The sequence below is a fragment of the Condylostylus longicornis genome, unplaced genomic scaffold, assembly GCF_029603195.1.
Source record: "Condylostylus longicornis isolate FDR11 unplaced genomic scaffold, ASM2960319v2 ptg000005l, whole genome shotgun sequence".
NCBI classification, from domain to species: domain Eukaryota; kingdom Metazoa; phylum Arthropoda; class Insecta; order Diptera; family Dolichopodidae; genus Condylostylus; species Condylostylus longicornis.
Window position 1 is genome coordinate 5,792,201 of NW_026577974.1, and position 18,501 is coordinate 5,810,701.

The 18,501-nt window shown below is 23.8% G+C and overlaps 3 protein-coding genes across 3 annotated transcripts; 2 read left to right on the forward strand and 1 right to left on the reverse strand.

Moving 5' to 3' along the window:
* Positions 1 to 6,436: 6,436 nt before the first annotated feature.
* On the forward strand, positions 6,437 to 8,360 carry LOC129615911 (RNA-splicing ligase RtcB homolog). Its single transcript, XM_055531332.1, has 3 exons — positions 6,437 to 7,652; positions 7,717 to 7,881; positions 7,935 to 8,360. The coding sequence occupies exons 1-3, from the start codon at positions 6,525 to 6,527 to the stop codon at positions 8,160 to 8,162; spliced, it is 1,521 nt and encodes a 506-aa protein (XP_055387307.1). The 5' UTR covers positions 6,437 to 6,524; the 3' UTR covers positions 8,163 to 8,360.
* Positions 8,361 to 8,490: 130 nt separating this feature from the next.
* Positions 8,491 to 10,547, reverse strand: LOC129615686 (tubulin gamma-1 chain). The gene is made up of 6 exons (XM_055531040.1): positions 10,362 to 10,547; positions 10,133 to 10,245; positions 9,986 to 10,075; positions 9,341 to 9,931; positions 9,153 to 9,287; positions 8,491 to 9,102 (listed from the first exon to the last, which is right to left on the reverse strand). Exons 1-6 carry the CDS (start codon positions 10,408 to 10,410, stop codon positions 8,716 to 8,718), a joined length of 1,365 nt encoding a protein of 454 aa, XP_055387015.1. The 5' UTR covers positions 10,411 to 10,547; the 3' UTR covers positions 8,491 to 8,715.
* Positions 10,548 to 11,496: 949 nt separating this feature from the next.
* Positions 11,497 to 17,788, forward strand: LOC129616588 (uncharacterized). The gene is made up of 8 exons (XM_055532219.1): positions 11,497 to 12,106; positions 12,173 to 13,229; positions 13,297 to 14,717; positions 14,803 to 15,001; positions 15,073 to 15,269; positions 15,341 to 15,471; positions 15,712 to 16,094; positions 17,776 to 17,788. The coding sequence occupies exons 1-8, from the start codon at positions 11,827 to 11,829 to the stop codon at positions 17,786 to 17,788; spliced, it is 3,681 nt and encodes a 1,226-aa protein (XP_055388194.1). The 5' UTR covers positions 11,497 to 11,826.
* Positions 17,789 to 18,501: the final 713 nt, after the last annotated feature.

Here is an 18,501-nt window from a genome sequence, read left to right on the forward strand (position 1 = left end):
TTAAGAAGATTATTAAGTTTTATTTTTTAATATAATTGTGAACATTGTTCACAAATAATTTAAGAAGTTTATAAGCATTCATATAAAAAATGACATAATCTTTAGCATTTCAATTTATTTATTTTTATTTTTTTGTTGTTGCTCTGTTATATGTAAAATTTAAGGAAAAAAAAATTCTTATAATGTCGAAGGCATTTATCAAAATTTAAGGAACTTAAAGGATAATATTTTCAACATTTTCTTAATTTAATAAAATAAATATATTTAGGGTAAATTTATGTGAAGCTTTATATGTATATACATAATAATATACATGCGAAATATTTGAATAAATAAAAAATATTTAAAATGTATTTTTTTGCTATATTATCAAACAATTAAATTATGTACAATTATTTTATAGAATAAGATATGAATTAAAATTGTAAATTAAAGCAGCCTTTATATTAAGTTTAGGATTAAGAAAATTCAATCAATAATTTCAAAATTTATTAAAAACGTTTTTTAAATATTTTAGGAGAATGCAACAAACACGAAATGTTAACAATCAAGGGAGCTGTATAAATCATATTGGAGATTACAAAAGTATGAGACGATTCAAGAACTAAAGAATAAACATTACATTGTATTGCAACATGATTTAAATTGAGAAATATTCTAAAACAAACTTATAAATTTATATAAATTAAATTTAACAAGAAAGATCTGAAATTCCCGTAAAAAGGCATAAAAATAATTCATTTTATTATTTTATATGGAAAAATTAGTTTTTCAATTATTAATTACAGTAAATTTTATTAATAAATAATAAAAGAAAAATATGTAATTGAAAAATTAAAATAAGCAATTTATTTAAAAATGAAAACAAAACAAAAAATTTACTATAATTCATTTTTAATTTTTTTCACTAGAACTCAATATTTTTTTTTTAAATTTCCAATTAAAAGCAAACTTTTTAATTGAAAATATTTTAATAAATTAACAAAAGAAACAAGAAATTTTTTATAGGAAATAAAAACTTTTATTTTTTTTAATGATTTCATTATTTTTTCAACTTTAATTGGTTAAAAACATTAATTTGATTCTAGAAACAAAATGAAAATTATGGTCAGATTAATAAAATTAAAAAAATAAAAACTGATCATCATCACACCATTATTTTTTTTTCTCAATATAAATTAGAAAATACTTTGTTAATACGTTTAATATGTTGTTTTTTGTTTTTTTTTAAATATAGTAAAAAACTCATTAACTATGATTACTAAAAAGATACATTAGAATTGACTGTGCCTCTTTTTATTATTTTGTATTTATTTATTTTTTTGTTTTCGTTTAATATTTAATTTCAAATGAAATTTACTTAAGTATAATGACATCTTCCACCTACAATCAATATTTTAATATTAAAGGTGTATTATAGAAGGTAAAATAATGTAATATTTCCTTATAAAAGAAATATATATGAGTTCATTGTGATTATGGAATCAGGGTGTTAATTTATTAATGTTAAATTAAAATTAATTACAATTTTTATTATAATTGATGTAAAACAAAAAAATGAATTTGAAAATTTTTATTAGAAAATTTTGTAATATAACTATCTATACTATATATATATAGTATCTATGTACTGATACAATGTCTATACGAATACGATTGATAAATTATAAAACGAAAAATTTTTATTAAAATTTCTAATAAATAATTATTAATTCAGAATTGTTTAAAAGAAATTATAATTATTATAATATTTTGTAGTATATAACACTATTGTTATAAATATATTCCAGATTTATATATCTCATTTAATCTGGGACCTATTGCACCAAAAAACTTTTACCCTACATTTTGTGCAACAGAAATTTTGCAAATTTTTTCACTAATTGATTGAAAAAAAAATAAAAGTGGTTGGTTCAATTGAGTCCTGACTTTTTAAATCCTTAACAAAATTATTTTACATTAACCCTTAAAATATTCAGAGATTAAAATTGTACAAAAATATTGAAAAATTTTTTAAATTAATTGAATTTTTAAGCCAAAATAATTTATTTAATTATACTTGTTTAATAATTATGTTAGTACAAATAATTTTTGAATCACTATGACTCGAGTATAAATAATTTTTAATGAAATTCAAATTTTTCTCAAATATTTAACAATAAATTTCAAAACTTATTTGATATTTTATTGTATTAGCATTTTTAATATATCTAATTAATATAAATAAAAAAATAGAATATTGCATATCAAAATTCACTTTTAATTTCTCTAATCAACATAATTTCTATAATATTATCTACATATAATAATAATAAAAAATAAAATATCAAGTTTCCCATTTTAGTCTTTTATTATAACTTTAGAAATCATTTATTAATAAAATATAACTAATATTTAAATATAGAAAATCTATTAATTAAATAATTAAATAAAAACTTGTTTTGTATTTTTGTTTTTTTTTTTGTATAAAAAACCATAATTTTTTTTTAACTCGCTATTAACATTTATGCATTAGCTATATAATTAATAAGATAAATATTTGAATATGCTACATATTTAAAATACTATATACTATCTGATTTTAACATTATGTTAACTAAAAACGATACTATTAATATAAATATATAGATTAATAATTTATTAGCATAAATATGTAAGAAAATTATATTTTAAACTAGGGTATAAGGTCAATTAATTTTTGCAAGTTTTCCCTATACAATCACATTATAATATGATAAAGTAGTTTTTGCTAATTAATAACAATAAAAGTAGTTAATAATATATATTTATATATATATACATATATATATTATTAAAGTGTATGAAAAATATGAAAAATAATTTATAAAAATGTTAAAGTAATTAACGAGCATTAATGCACGATTCAGTAATTGAAATTTTAATAAGCTAAATTGTGCCTTTATACAATATAAGGCACTTAATAATCGTCAACAATTTGACGTTCGTCAAAAATAACTTTTCACAATAATTTTAACCACGCAATTATTTTTTAGTGACTACAAAGAAATTCTAAAGTTGTTATAAAAAATGCAAATAATTTCAAGAAGCGACAATTCTGACACCAATGATAAAAATCATTAACACATGAACGTCAAATTGTTGATGACTATGAGCTGTAGTTATTATTGCAATTTTGAAGGCATTGTAACACAATTTAGCAATTATTATAAGCTGAATTAAGGATTTACTGTATAATTTACTTATTACTAACTGTACCGTTTCATGATCTCAGGGGTATTTTTTCTTTGAAATTTTAATAAATATAAGTAAATAAATAGAGGACGGATTTTATGCAATAAGTTTTGCAATTAAATTCAATGTTTTAATTAAAAAAGTTGAAGTATACTATTTCTATGCTATATAATTTACAATTTAGAGAAATTAATAATAATATTAAGTATAAGTCAATTTTCTTTTTGTTTAAAAAAATAAAAGGAAACACTTTCATTTTATTGTATAGGCATTATGTTTTTGACAGAAAAACATTTCTAAAATTTTGACATTAAATACCTAAATGACTTATTTACACATATTTAATTTCATGAAAAATTACTCAAAAAGAAAAATCTTATTTACATTTCGCTTAATATTCGTATATCTTCGCTACATTATGCTCTGTATACATATTCAATTGAAACATAACCTAATTTATTTATTTATTTCTTTCTTTTTTTAACTCCAAAAGAAATACATATTTTTTGTTTTTAAATAATTATTTAATCCATATTACTTTTCCATATACTTAGGTACACAAAATTCACTTAAGTGTAATGAAAAAAAAAACCAAGAAAACAAAAGAGAATTAAAAGACAAAAAACAAAATTTCAAATAATAATCGCATTAAATAATTTTTAAACACTATAAAAATATTATTAATCGTGAGCTTTTAAAGGAAATTATTTGAATAGATTTTTTTAAAAAGAAACATTAATATATCCACACTTTTTTATAAGTGTTATACGATCACATCACTCACATTGTATACCTATGATCGCATTCTGTACGTTGTTTTGTTTTCCTAAATAAACCTTTTTCGTATACAGTAATCCCTCTTATAACGTATACTTTGAGACCGAAAATTTTCTACGTTAAGTGAAATTACATTAAAATAGGGTTTGGAAAGAACCCCTAATTAGTTATTAATTCTTCCGAAAATAGCTCTTGAACAACAATTTTAATTTCTGAAAAGCCAATAATTTTGGCAAGCTGAATATGATTTTCTTTGGTAACTTGAAAAAACAAAGCTACGTTAAGTGATATATGTGTAAGGTGCAACGTTATAGGAGGCTTACCTGTACATACATATTTTGTTATAGGCAAATGTTTTATACGCTAGTGTAAACCACTATAAATTTATTATTATTTTGTCTCGTAATCATATATGGGTAGATACCTCTGGGGCGCTTAAGTAAAAATATCAATTACAAAATAATGAAATGAGTACTTTTTTTTAATGCATATACAAATGAACATTATTTTCCTAAACCATATTTGCTTTTATTCTTTTATAATCTTTTACCATTGCATTATTAATTTTTGGATGATGCGAAGAAGGTGACGATTGAAAGTTTAAAGTATAATATAAGACAAAAACGTTAAAAATGTTTTGTTTTTCTGGTATTGTAAAAATTATACACAAACTTTTTGTTTAAAAAATAATTAAAAATTTCACTTTCTTTCATATCGTATTTTTTTTTATTATATTGAACGAAATGTTATACATATTCTCTTTTAATTTTTCTTCTCTCGTTTTCTTCATTTTTTCTATATATTTTCACTCTTTTTCACTTAATATTTTAAAATAAGTGTCGTAATGCTACACTTTTTCATCATTATTTTTAAACACATACAGAGCATATAATATTCATCATCATACATTCATATATTATGTAGATATTCTTGTAGTATAACCTCAACAACAAATATGTACATTACATATAGTGTTATAATAAAAAAATAATTTAAAAGTGAATTTAATTTGTTTTTGTTATTAATAAATAAATAAATATACATTAATAAAACAAAGAAGAAATTAAATTATATTGCAATATGTGTAGTCAAAGAGTCATATGTCAAGAGTCATATAAAAAAAGTGATTCAAATAAAATAAAAAATGTTAAAGTATTAAGTATGTATTTTGGTTTTGACCCCTATTTTTATTTTCACCATATAAAGCATTTATAATAATAATTATTATACTAGTATAATTAATATTTTTGTTATATAAATTTCTCTATTTCAAATAGAGGTTATAAGCATACGCGTATTCGTATACCTTAACAAGAAATGCAATAATATATTAGAATTGGTGGAGTTTTCGTTAATTCAATTCTAGAAAAGTTCTGAACTTTTGACACGTTTGAATGCTCACACTGAAAATATACTCTACAATAATTTACGTAATTTTCGAACAACTGCTGCGTTTCAGAATTATTAAACATAAAAAATTTAGCTAGAGTTTTTACACATTTTGCGGTTTAGAAATTTAAGTTGCTAATGTAGAACTTTTAGCATAACGCGTATACAAACCCCTTTGCAAATATAGTTTTTAAACGTTGTTATCAATTTGGAAAAAAAAATATTTTTATTTTTTTTATTTCATTAACCTCTCAGCCTATATTTTGGTAATAGCTAATATTATATGTACATAAATAAACTATAAAATCACTATTTTCCATTCATTCGTTTTCTGTTTTGTTAAAAACTGAGAAAAAAGATTATTTTCTGCATATTAATTTCGATTTTTCGCAGTTTTACTTTCATTAACGTTTGTCGTCAGTTTCAATATTATAAAAGAGTGTACATGCGCATATAGACTAATCGTAAAGTAATCAAATTTAGGCTCAATGTGTAATGTGTGTAACATTTATTGATTGATAATGTATTACACATTTATATATAAAATTAGTGAAATTTAACAATAATAAATTTCAATTGAAGTAATAAAGAATATTAATCACACTACCTTGACGAAAATGCGTAGACGATCTGGACAATTATGTTATTTTTTCCCGGTAGATGGAAAATAGTATTTCTGGTATTCATCAATTGGATCATGTGTCTTCGGAGTTATTTCAGCATTTAATTTTAATATTTGAAATATGATTTTTTATTGGCTACATTAAAAATTATTTATATTTTAATCCAATCAATTACTTCAGTTAAAACTTGGCGCTAGCGCGAGCTACCGTTAATATATTCTGGACAACATTATTTAGCTAAGACAAACACACGATAAATATTTCATAAGCTGTCATAATAAACATGTAGTACAATTTTTTATCGTAAATTGTCAATATGACATTTTGTTCGCCGGCATCATTGTGCATACCCTACACCTAATTTATTTTCATTAATATTTCTAATTTCTTCCACTGATAGTGTAAGTGTATTTATTTTTGCTTGTGAAATTCAAAGATTCAATTTATAATATTGCTTTATAAATTTTAATAAAAATATTTAAATAGTGTAATTGAAACGAAGTTAAAAAAAATTAGCTCAATATGGTAGTGCGTCAGTACAATGAAGAACTCAAATATTTGGAGAAGGTAACAAACAACTGTTGGCGTATTAAAAAGGGATTCCAACCAAATATGAATGTTGAAGGATGTTTTTATGTAAATTCCCGTCTTGAACGATTGATGTTTGATGAATTGAGAAATGCCTGTCGTCCAGGTGCTGTAGGTGGATTTTTGCCTGGTGTAAAACAAATAGCAAATGTAGCTGCACTTCCTGGTATTGTGGGTAGATCAATTGGATTACCTGATATTCATTCAGGTTATGGTTTTGCTATTGGAAATATGGCAGCATTCGATATGGATGATCCAAAAAGTATTGTTTCCCCTGGTGGAGTAGGTTTTGATATAAATTGTGGTGTTCGTTTATTACGAACAAATTTATTTGAAAAAGATGTGCAACCTGTTAAAGAGCAATTAGCACAATCGTTATTTGATCATATTCCTGTAGGTGTTGGATCAAAAGGTATTATTCCAATGAATAGCCGTGATTTAGAAGAAGCATTAGAAATGGGTGTAGATTGGTCACTCAGAGAAGGTTATGTATGGGCTGAAGATAAAGAGCATTGTGAAGAATATGGTAGAATGTTAAATGCTGATCCATCTAAAGTTAGTATGCGAGCAAAAAAACGTGGTCTACCACAATTGGGTACACTAGGAGCTGGAAATCATTATGCAGAAATTCAAGTAGTTGATGAAATTTATGATAAATTTGCTGCTAGCACAATGGGTATCGAAGAGATAGGGCAAGTATGTGTAATGATACATTCTGGAAGCCGAGGATTTGGACATCAGGTAGCTACAGATGCTTTAGTTGCAATGGAAAAAGCTATGAAACGAGATCAAATTGAGACAAATGATAGACAATTGGCATGTGCAAGAATAAATAGCCCAGAAGGTCAAGATTATCTAAAATCAATGGCTGCTGCAGCAAATTTCGCATGGGTAAATAGAAGTTCTATGACATTTTTGTCAAGACAAGCATTTGCTAAGATGTTCAAAACCACGCCAGACGATTTAGATATGCATGTTATATATGATGTATCACATAATATAGCCAAAATAGAAAATCATATAGTTGATGGTAAAGAGAAAAAGTTATTGGTACATAGAAAGGTAATTTAATTTTTACATTAAATAATATTGAACTATAGTAAACAGTAAATGTACGAATGCTCAGGGTTCAACGCGAGCGTTCCCTCCACATCATCCATTAATTCCAGTTGATTATCAGTATACTGGTCAACCAGTTCTAGTTGGTGGTACAATGGGTACGTGCAGTTATGTGCTGACGGGTACAGAAAAGGGTATGCAGGAGACATTTGGCTCAACATGTCATGGGGCTGTAAGTTAAACGCAATTAATATTTGTTAAAATTTCTAACGTACAAAATTTTAGGGAAGAGCATTATCTCGAGCTAAATCAAGACGAAATTTAGATTATTTGCAAGTTTTGGAAAAAATGCAATCAATGGGCATTGCCATAAGAGTAGCATCACCGAAATTGGTAATGGAGGAAGCTCCAGAATCTTACAAAGATGTTACCGATGTCGTCGATACATGTCACGCTGCTGGAATTAGTTCAAAATGTATCAAACTTCGGCCAATTGCTGTAATCAAAGGTTAAAAATACGAATTTTTTACGCGAATATGTGTATTATATGTATAATTAAACTACTTATGATATTCTAATACAAAAAATCCAATTGGTTACTCATACTTGTCGTGTTTTTTATCACCTTAATGATAATTTTTCTAGAATTAAGATTAACGCATTTGAAATTATTTATATTTAAGTAATGAAATTTAGTAAGCGAATATTGAATTGATTTTTGCAAATCTCTTTTTTTAAGGCTATTTATGAATTTAAATTTTAAAATTGGCGATATTATTTTATGGTTGAATAAATAAAAGTGTCGACATTTTTCTTTCGAAAACAATTTCCATTTTATTTAAAAATTCAGTCAAACAAAAAACAATCGATAAGATTCCCTTGATAGTATTCTATTTTCTAAAATTTAATATCAACTTCAAAACTTAAATAAATTTTTTAATGAAAAACCAAAGAACAACGATTTCACATGGTTAAATGTTTAAAATGCCATAAAATAATGTGCAACGTAATTAAATTGTGTTCAATTTTTGAGTTACCTTTAAAAAACGATGAAAATAAAATATGATTACGTTTCTGTTTTTTTAGCCGACCACTGTAAATAGTTTGGCTGCGTTGCAGCCTCATATTCTTGCACTAAACAATCAACGACATCCCGTGAGATGTCTAATTCAGATAAATCATCTTTAAACATATCTTCACGACGAAATTGATCTAAGAACGCTCCACGTTTTCTTAATTTATCATATTGGTTTAATGCCCGTTCAAAAAGTGAACAAATGCTTGTGTGATTTGCTAACATTAAACCGGAAACTCTATGACTGCTCTGAACATATGGACTACTTCTTGAAAGAGCAACTTGAATGCTTGTTGGACCCCAAGGTATAAATTGAGCCAACTTACGTTCACGAATACGTTGTAATGATTTATGAACTTGAGTTGGATCAACTTCACCCTAAAAAACAAATATAGAATAATTTTAAATAATAAAAATAAAATTATTACCTGAATAATATTCAAAATTGAAATATAACAATGATGATTTGTTTTATCTGGACCTGTCGATACCATCATATTCTTTGGTTGCAACAATCGTCTCATAACGTCTAGAACTGTTGTTTTTCGAACGTTAACCGTTTGCTAAAACGTTAAAATGTTATTTATTTGGAACTATTTTGATCAAAGATACTTACGTCACTATCTGTTGTAAGCGGCGTATAACCTGTCATAAGGAAATGTAATTGAGGTGTAGGAATTAACGGTGCTGTTAACCCAATTAAGTTATTATTCATATAAGAAGGATATCTTAGTGTTGTTGTGCTAACCGACATTATTGTTGAAACTAATGAGTTTATTTGTGTGAAACTTGGGTTTTGTATATGTAACCTATCGGTTGCGATTCTGTTTAAAGCAGTATTATCAAGAACAACGACACAATCAGCACAACTTGTAAGACGTTTTAATGTTAACATAGAATTATATGGCTGTACAACAACATCACTAATTTCATCTTGATTTGGAAACACACTGTATGTTTGAATTAATTTTTTTGGAAACCTGTCGGAAAGTTTTTCCATGATGTACGAACCCATTCCTGATCCTGTGCCACCAGCTATACTATGGCATAACACAAAACCTTCTAAACTGTCACTGCCATCTGCTTCCCTATCTATAATATCAAATACTTCTTCCTGTAATTTTTCTCCTTGACTATAGCCAGAAGCCCAGTTGTTTCCCGCACCCCCACCATGTTTTGATAAATATATATTTTCGGGATTATAAAGCTACAATAACTTAATATTAGAGAAATAATGAAATTTAAACATTTCTTTTTTAACCTTTGCATAGGGTGAGCTCATAATTGTGTGAATGACTCTAGGTTCCAGATCAAGTAAAACTGCACGGGGTATGTAATGATCATCATCAGCCTTTTTTGTACAAATTATTTAAATAAGATATTGATTAAAAAAAAGAAAGCTTATAACCTGATAAAAAAAGACATCTTTCCGATCCAAGCCATCAGTTGCGAAGTCTTCAAGAACTCCTGTTGGTGATATTCCATGCTCTAAACAAAGCCTTTTCCAAAATTCAAATCCAACTACAAAATTATGTATCACAATTATTAATTATAATTTGAACTAAATCAATTTTAGAAAACAGTTGGCGCGTACAATAAATAAATTCCACTTTTTCATATTTTAATCGATAACTTACTTTGATTCCCACATTGACCCAATTGAAGCGTAATAATTTCGCTTGGCATTTTGTACAATTATATTTATAATTTAATTTAATAATAATGTAATATAGCTTTTAAATTATGTATAATAAATATTTTAAATTTTCAAATAATTAAAACAGCGGATAAAATTTACATATCTCAAATATTTGACAATTTACTTTTTAATTCAAATTCTTAGAAATGCCAGTTAAGTCAAAGAAAAAATTGTACTACTATAGTACTTTCGTTTGCTACAAGTATTGCAGTGTTGTACAATACAACAATTACATTGACTGAAAGCTTTGTTGATTTTTTAAATTTTTACAAATATAGGAATATTATAAAAACTCTACAATTTCAAACAACATGCTATTGCATATAAGTAGTATTACCTTTTTATTCAGTTCGGAACCTATTTTTTTTGTTACCATATGTTAATAATCAGCAAGGTTTCATGTTGTCATTATGTTGATAGACCAAGTTGATTAGTGGAAGGACAGCATTTAACAGAGCTAAATATCACCCTTATTTGTTTTTTAAAATATTAATTTATTCTAACACATAAGTTATTTAGTCTTTCTACGAGATAAATATTAAACAGTAATTCAAATAATTAATGAATTCGATACTGGTTTCAAAATAATTTGATCAAAAATTAGCTGGGCTATTTTTTGACAACGTCAAAGTTTCCTAGATGTTAATATTAATACGATTTGTTGGAAAATGAAATAATGATTCTTAAAGAAAAAAAAATGCCCGTAGGACAAAGCTTTTATTAAAGTAATTGAATTAATATTTAATAAGGTCTCGTAAAGGAACCCATTCTCAATTTTTTCTTAATAGTTAATGCAATTACACCTTTTGCTTTTAATATTTTAAATTTAAATCCAGATTTGTATTTATTTATTTCAAATAACATCGGTATAATTATTTTAAGAAATAATTTAAAATTACAAAGAATATACATAAAAAAAAATATAAGCAGTGCGTCAAATTTTTCCGAGTTGACATGTAAGTCAAACGTAAATTAAAAACATGGAGACGCTCTGTTCTTGTTTTATTTTTGTTTTATTTTTTTTTTTTCAATTAAACGTCAATCTAAAATTCTTTAATGGAAGGTACCACAAGATTGCGTACTTTAAAAAATAGTAATTTTATAAATAACTGGGATGCAAGTATATTGCATAAGTGAAACAAATATTTCATTGAAGAACAAATATATTCTAAAAATTTATGTTTTTATTCAAATTAGTAAAATTTGTTTGTGTTGAAACTTCAACTTAAAACGAGTCGAACTCAAGTCAAAATAGTGCAATAAATTAAAAAAAAAAAAATAGGATAATAACAAAATAACAAATATTTACAATAAAACTGATAAGAAATTTAGATGAAATTTACATTTTCAATTAAAATCATGATTAAAGATTGAATGTATGACTACTAAAAATTAAAAAAAATATGAACGCCCAAACGTTTGCTTCTACTAGTGGAAAAAATTGTAAGCGACCTATAAATAGAATCAATCATTCTGTACCAGATTGTTTAGACACTCATATAATTTCTGATGATAGCGAAACAGAACAAAATATAAGTAATTTTAACACAGTTCATCACACTATTAATATGAAACCAAACAGTTTAAATGATATATTACAATTAACGAAGAGTATAAGATTCCAAAATAAAACGGGGGAAAATGAAGACTATAACTTCAACAAAAAATTAAAAACATATAAAGGTAAAAAACTATTTTTATCGTATATAGTTGGTAAAAAAATGTTATTTTACATATTTTTATTTTTAGATATACAACCGTCTCAAAATTTTCTAGAAATAATTGAAGTTGATTCAAGATCTTCAGATACAAATGAACCTGAAATTCTTATTGTTCCACCACCGGTTCCTTTAGATTCAATTTTATTTAAAACGAGTAGTGAAAAAACAAGTGATTTTGCTACATCCACGCCATCTTCAATTAAAAAACTTAAAGCTGGACCTTTACCATCACCACCACCATCTCCTCCTTTACGGCCAATGCTTAAGAATACTCCTGGAAATTTTGAAAGATATTTAGCAAATTTAGAAAAACGTTTTACAAAATTATCAAGTGAAGATAAAGTTTTGAATTGGAATTTCTCAAATGATGTTGATGATGTGGAAGACTTTGTAGAATTTGATAAACACGGACAAATGCTCAAAATGAAATTCCGTAGTAATAGCAAGAACAATAATAATAATAATAACGAAATGCTTAAAATACATCAAAATTCGTCACAACTGGAAAAGTTAACTATTAAGGGAAATGTAACTAAAAACGAAATTATGAATATGTTAAAACCACAGAAAAAATCCTCTATTAAATACCCTAAAAAACCAAGGCATAGGAAGTGTGGAAATCAAAAAAAATTAAAACTTATTGCTAATGGACGGTTGAATTCTGAAGAAATAACTTCGACAAATTCTGAAACATTTAAAATACCAAATGTTCCTCGAAAATATTTGATATGTAAACCTTGTCAGAACTCTGATGAAGGTTGCGGAAATAGTGACTGCGAGCTCTTAACAGAAGAACATAAAGAAGAGTTTTGTAAATATTTAGGTTTAAGTACTAAATCTCAAAATGGTGAAATGTTATCATCAGCCTCCGAACATCCAGATTTAAAAAGAAGATCGTTACGCGTTAGGCAGATTCAATGTCAGGCGAAGGCAATGCAAAAATCGAATATTTTAAAGCGGGAAATACAAAGTCAGACGGACGGAGTTGATTTTACTGCGTTTGCTGTTAAACCAGAAAAGATTAGAAATCCGAATATTTTTCCTAAATATAACGAAATAAATGAAAAGAAAAATGGTGAAATCAGGTACATTTGTTTTTTTTTATTAACTTTATGAGTGAAAACGTGAATTCTTATTTTGATTTAATTTTAGAATTGTTAGATCAACGAAAATGGATCCTACTACGAAAGAGAATTCTCAACAACCTCCTCAAGTTGTATTGCATCAGAACCCGTCAACAGTTTTACCAGAAGTAGCAAAAGAAAAATCTAGAATTAAAATTGTGTGTAGTCTTAATAGTAATGTAATAGCAAGTAACCCAGTTTCAAATCAAAGCAGTTCAGTTCCACAAACAACATTACCTAACGAAGTTCGCAACAGTTTAAGCCCTTTGAGTATAAATAGTAAAAATAGTCAAAAACTTAGCCTGGGTCGGAGCAGTTGTCATGCAGATGATGAAAATTCAAGTCAAAATAATGTAAATATAAATAGAAAAAAAGATTCCCTGATTATTGTTAAAAATACATATGAACAAAAACCATCACCGGAAATAAATCCAAGTATAATACCAGTAACAGCCTCGAATAAGGAACATAAAATATCAATTCAAAACGAAAATATTACGAAATCAGACTCCAATGAAAATGATAGAGATAAAGGTAAAATAAAAATTTTAGAAAGAGTAACATATTCTCCAAAAACTGTAAAAAGGGACACACCACTTATAGCTTACGATCGAATAAAAACTTCAGATAACGTTCATAATCATATGCAAACGTCTGTTGATTATTCTAAAGATGTAAAAGATAAAATTAAAATAGAATTTGCTGCTAATTATGATAGTAAAAACTTAAAAACCGATTCAAATATTGATGATAATAAATCCAATATTGTATTAGCAAATCATGATATAAAAAGCGAAAAGTCATTTAAAATAGACGACGAAAATGTAAATAAAATGAAAAATGAAAATATAAATGCAAAACCTATGAAAAAACAGAGTAGAATAACATTGAAAAATATAAATAAGAAATTAGTTATTTCCCCAATTCCAAAATCGAATACGAAAAATAGACCTGTTGGACGTCCATCAAAGAAATTTAAAACATTAGTAAAAAATCCATCTAGTTTAAAATTCTTTCGTTTAGTACTAAAAAATCCAAAACAAAAACAGAAATTAACAAAAAAAATTACTGAAACAAAGATTTTAAATAAACGCAATCGACGACAAAAGTCTATTTCAGATAAATCATTAAATTTACTTAATAATGCAAAGACTGTGCAAAAACCTGAAGAAAATTTATCAAAAACTAACTTATTACAACAACAATTACCAAAAAGTATTGTAACAATATCATCAAATGAAGTTGTATCAGAAAATCTAAAACTTAATTTAATACCAAATCCATTAAAATTTGAAGATGGTGATGTCTTACATGCATATTACGAAAAAGATTCTTTAATAGTTGTACAACAAAATACAATTAGTTTTTGGAAATATTCAAAAATATTACAGATGTTGGGTCAAGATCAAGAATGGGAACTATTAGGAGAATCGAAAAGGAATTTAAATGGTAAATTAATTTAATAAATTCTTATTAAAAATTAATTTAAAAAAAAAATAATTATATAATTTAAATTTTTTAATACAAATTTTAGATGAAGAAATAATATCACCATTAAAAAATCGTCTCCTATTACATGAAAATATACCAATATACACTGAAATTCGAGCACGTCAATTGCCATATTCTAATAGAGAATGCAGTCTATTATCGCCATATATATGTATCTATTATTTTGATGCAATTAAAAATATTGTACAACAACATGCTATACAATTAGATTCAATAAAATCGTAAGTTATTTAAATTAAGACAAAAATATTCATAAAATATTTTTTTAATACATAAAAAATATATTTTACAGATTAGTACCAAATGTAATTTATACTACAATTACAAATAGTAGATATTTTATTATATGTTGGAAACAAGATACACCAAATAGTACAAATAGAACTGGACTTTGTAAATATGCTTTAACACCAGATTTAGATACCTTGGCCAGTATTAGAGAATTTAAACATTTAAGACATGTAATTTGTAGTCTCGAATGTATTAATGGTAAGCATAAATTTAAATATTATTTTAATTATATTGAAAAAAAAAAACCAAATCTTTTTAACTTGATTTAGAAGAACGACTTATTGGTTTTGGTGAAACACAAGTAACAGTATGGGATTATCATACAGGAGATATTTTATCAAATTTAGATTTGGGAATGAATATTGGTAGAAATTTAGGTGCAATAATGTATTCAATACAGGTAAATATTATAAAAAAAAATATTTTATAATTATTCACCCTTATTTTGTTAGTATATCACTTGAGGTGATGGGATATATTATTGAAAAATATTTTAGTTTCCAATATAGAATTGAAAAACTTAAAAATTTTTGAATAACAACCTATCACGTCAACTGATGCAAATAATACAATATGGATGATTTATGTCTTATATAATATACGTTTATACTATTTCAAAAAAAATACTCTTATTTTTTAGTCTGATGATTATATGTTATTATATCAATTGATACACGTTGAAGACGATAATCCTGATAATATTGAAGAAACATTTCCGCAATTAAAAATTTTTGCATTAAATATATCACATAATTCACCATCATATCGCCTTATTTATGGTCATAAATTACCAATACAATTTGATAATATAAAATCAGCATTAAATTTAAATAATTATATAATTGTAACATCGTTAACTGGTGAAGAATTATGGATGCTTGTTCAGCAACCACAAAGATTATTATTTATGAATGATGAAATATCAACATCTTTAAAAAGATTTTATACAACTGGAAGTGAAAATTATGTTGAAATTACTGGAGATTATTTAAATGTAAAAACAATACATGAAAATTTAATGAATTTTATTACAACGTAAAAAATAATTTCATTTTTTTTTTTTTTTATTTAAATATAATTCTATAATGTAAATATTATAAATATATTATTCTTTAAGTTAAAAGTTTTAAATTCTATTTTATTTTTTTTTGAAAAATTTTTAATATTTTGTTATTATAAAATTTAAATTTTTTTATAAATTCTTTCATTAATTTATGAGATTATTAATAATGATCCATTTTAAATTTTAATATACTATTAAAAAAAATTCTATTTATTTTATTTTATTGAAGAAGAATGGTAAAAAAAAAATTTAAAAAAGAAAAAAATGTAATCAATGTTAAGAGATTTTAAAATCAATTATGTTAATAGAAAAATATTTAATAACGCTTATAAAAAAAAATATATATTTTATAATTGCAACATTTAAAAAAAAAAAAAATAAAAGAAATTTTAAATTTCTAAAATTTACATTTTAATTTATAAATTTTTTAGATTTTCTTCTTATATTTTTGCTCTTTTGTAAATAATAAATTTGTACATAAATATGATAATTAAATTTATATTTTTGTATATTTTTAAAAAAAAAAATATGTTATGTATTTTGTAAAACTATAATTTCATTTTCTTTTTTTATTTTTATGAAATGTACACGCATATTTATTTGAATTTTAATTATTAATTTTGTAATACATTACAATAACAAAAAACTGATTTTCATTTACACTACTACATAAATAATTATTAATCAAAAATTCATAGAAATTATAAGCTGTAAATATTTATTATATATAAAAATACCTAATATAAAATAATAAATTCATAAAATTTATAAATTAAAATAATAAATTTAAATTTAAAAAACTGATCTCTCCGATATCAAAAAAATATATATGATATGAAATGAATTCAAAAAAACAAATTAATAAAATAATGAAGTTATAAAAAATAAATTTGCATAAAAGTAAAATTTTAAAATAAAAATTATAAAAATTTCATAATTCAAAAATATTAAAAGAAACTAAGTAATGTAAATTTTATTCAAAATATTAAAATATATAAATTGGAATAAAAAGAAAAAAGGCATAATTTCATTCTATGTATGTAGAATTCTCCAAAAATTATTCAAATTTCTAAAATTATTTAAATTTTTTTGAAGAACATAAACTTTTTAATTATTCATAAAATTTTAAACTTACATTAATTTTCGATATTTTATTTATTGAAAATGAGAATTTTCTTTAATTGCTTTATATCAGTTTAATTTCCTAAATTTAAAAAAATTCATAGAAGTTGGATGATTTTCGTAAATTAATAATTAAAATTTGAAAAACAAAAGAATTAATTTTAGATTAATTAATCTAAGCAATTTAGCTTTCATTAACTATTATAGAAAGTTATAACTAGTATCGGCAATTTCTAATCTGAGTTTAAATTAATTTAAAACTTTAATAAATAAAATAAAAAATTTCCAACTTTTGTAATTCTAAATATGAATTTTTTATGACATTAAGATTTAATTTTATCATAGATCTAAACTAATTCAAATTTTAAATTTTAAAAACCCTTAACTGAGAATATATGTACATATGTTTGAAATTCTTTTTTTTATATATTAATAATATAATATATATTTATATGCATACATAAAAAAAAAATAAATAAATAATTGAAATAAGTAAAATTTGAAATATTTAAAATTTAGTGTTAATAATTAAGGAAATCTATTATTGTATAGGATGATTACTATATATATATATATATATACATATATATATAATTATGTATAAATAAAAATATAATTTTAATATTAATATTATACCCGATTTGAAAACAAAAAATTTGTTAAACTATAACAAAAAACAAAAAAACAAAACACTTTTGGTGAATTATAAATAATAATAAAAAAAAAAAACTAGTAGAAAAGCATTGGTAAGAAAATATTAAAAATATTGAAAAATTTACAGTATAAATTAAAATACACTATAATATTATAAAAATAAAAAATATAGTTTTTTAAAAACACAAAAAAAAAAAAAACAAAATCAAAAAAAAAAAAAAAGAAGAAAATTATTCATTTTTTTTTTTGTCATTCATGAAATTTTTGAAATTTAGTGATAGCCATTGTGTATCTACCAAAATGCAGATCTAACATCTATTTATATAGTTAAGCAATAAAAATTGTTGTTGCTGAATAAATCAGATTGATGTTATATCTGCATTCTGGTAAACGCCCTATATGTTTTTTTATTACAACTAGAAAAGAAAAATGAAAACTGCAATTTAAAAAATTAATATTAAAAAATTAATATTAGTTTCTCACATTTTAATTTTTTTTCAGCTTTAAAAAACAAAAAAAAACAAAACTTTTTAGCAATGTTTTCGAAGTTTATAGTTTAAGAATTAAGAACAAAAAAATAAAAAAAAATTT

Bases quoted from the DNA above. Each gene is read 5' to 3' on its own strand.
- LOC129615911 (XM_055531332.1), top strand. From the start codon at position 6,525: ATGGTAGTGCGTCAGTACAATGAAGAACTCAAATATTTGGAGAAGGTA. The intron at 7,653-7,716 runs GTAATTTAATTT...ACGAATGCTCAG, and splicing joins AGTTATTGGTACATAGAAAG to GGTTCAACGCGAGCGTTCCC. The intron at 7,882-7,934 runs GTAAGTTAAACG...ACAAAATTTTAG, and splicing joins GCTCAACATGTCATGGGGCT to GGAAGAGCATTATCTCGAGC.
- LOC129615686 (XM_055531040.1), bottom strand. From the start codon at position 10,410: ATGCCAAGCGAAATTATTACGCTTCAATTGGGTCAATGTGGGAATCAA. The intron at 9,932-9,985 runs GTTAAAAAAGAA...AAGTTATTGTAG, and splicing joins TGAGCTCACCCTATGCAAAG to CTTTATAATCCCGAAAATAT. The intron at 9,288-9,340 runs GTAAGTATCTTT...TTAACGTTTTAG, and splicing joins CGCTTACAACAGATAGTGAC to CAAACGGTTAACGTTCGAAA.
- LOC129616588 (XM_055532219.1), top strand. From the start codon at position 11,827: ATGAACGCCCAAACGTTTGCTTCTACTAGTGGAAAAAATTGTAAGCGA. The intron at 13,230-13,296 runs GTACATTTGTTT...ATTTAATTTTAG, and splicing joins AAGAAAAATGGTGAAATCAG to AATTGTTAGATCAACGAAAA. The intron at 15,002-15,072 runs GTAAGTTATTTA...TATATTTTACAG, and splicing joins CAATTAGATTCAATAAAATC to ATTAGTACCAAATGTAATTT.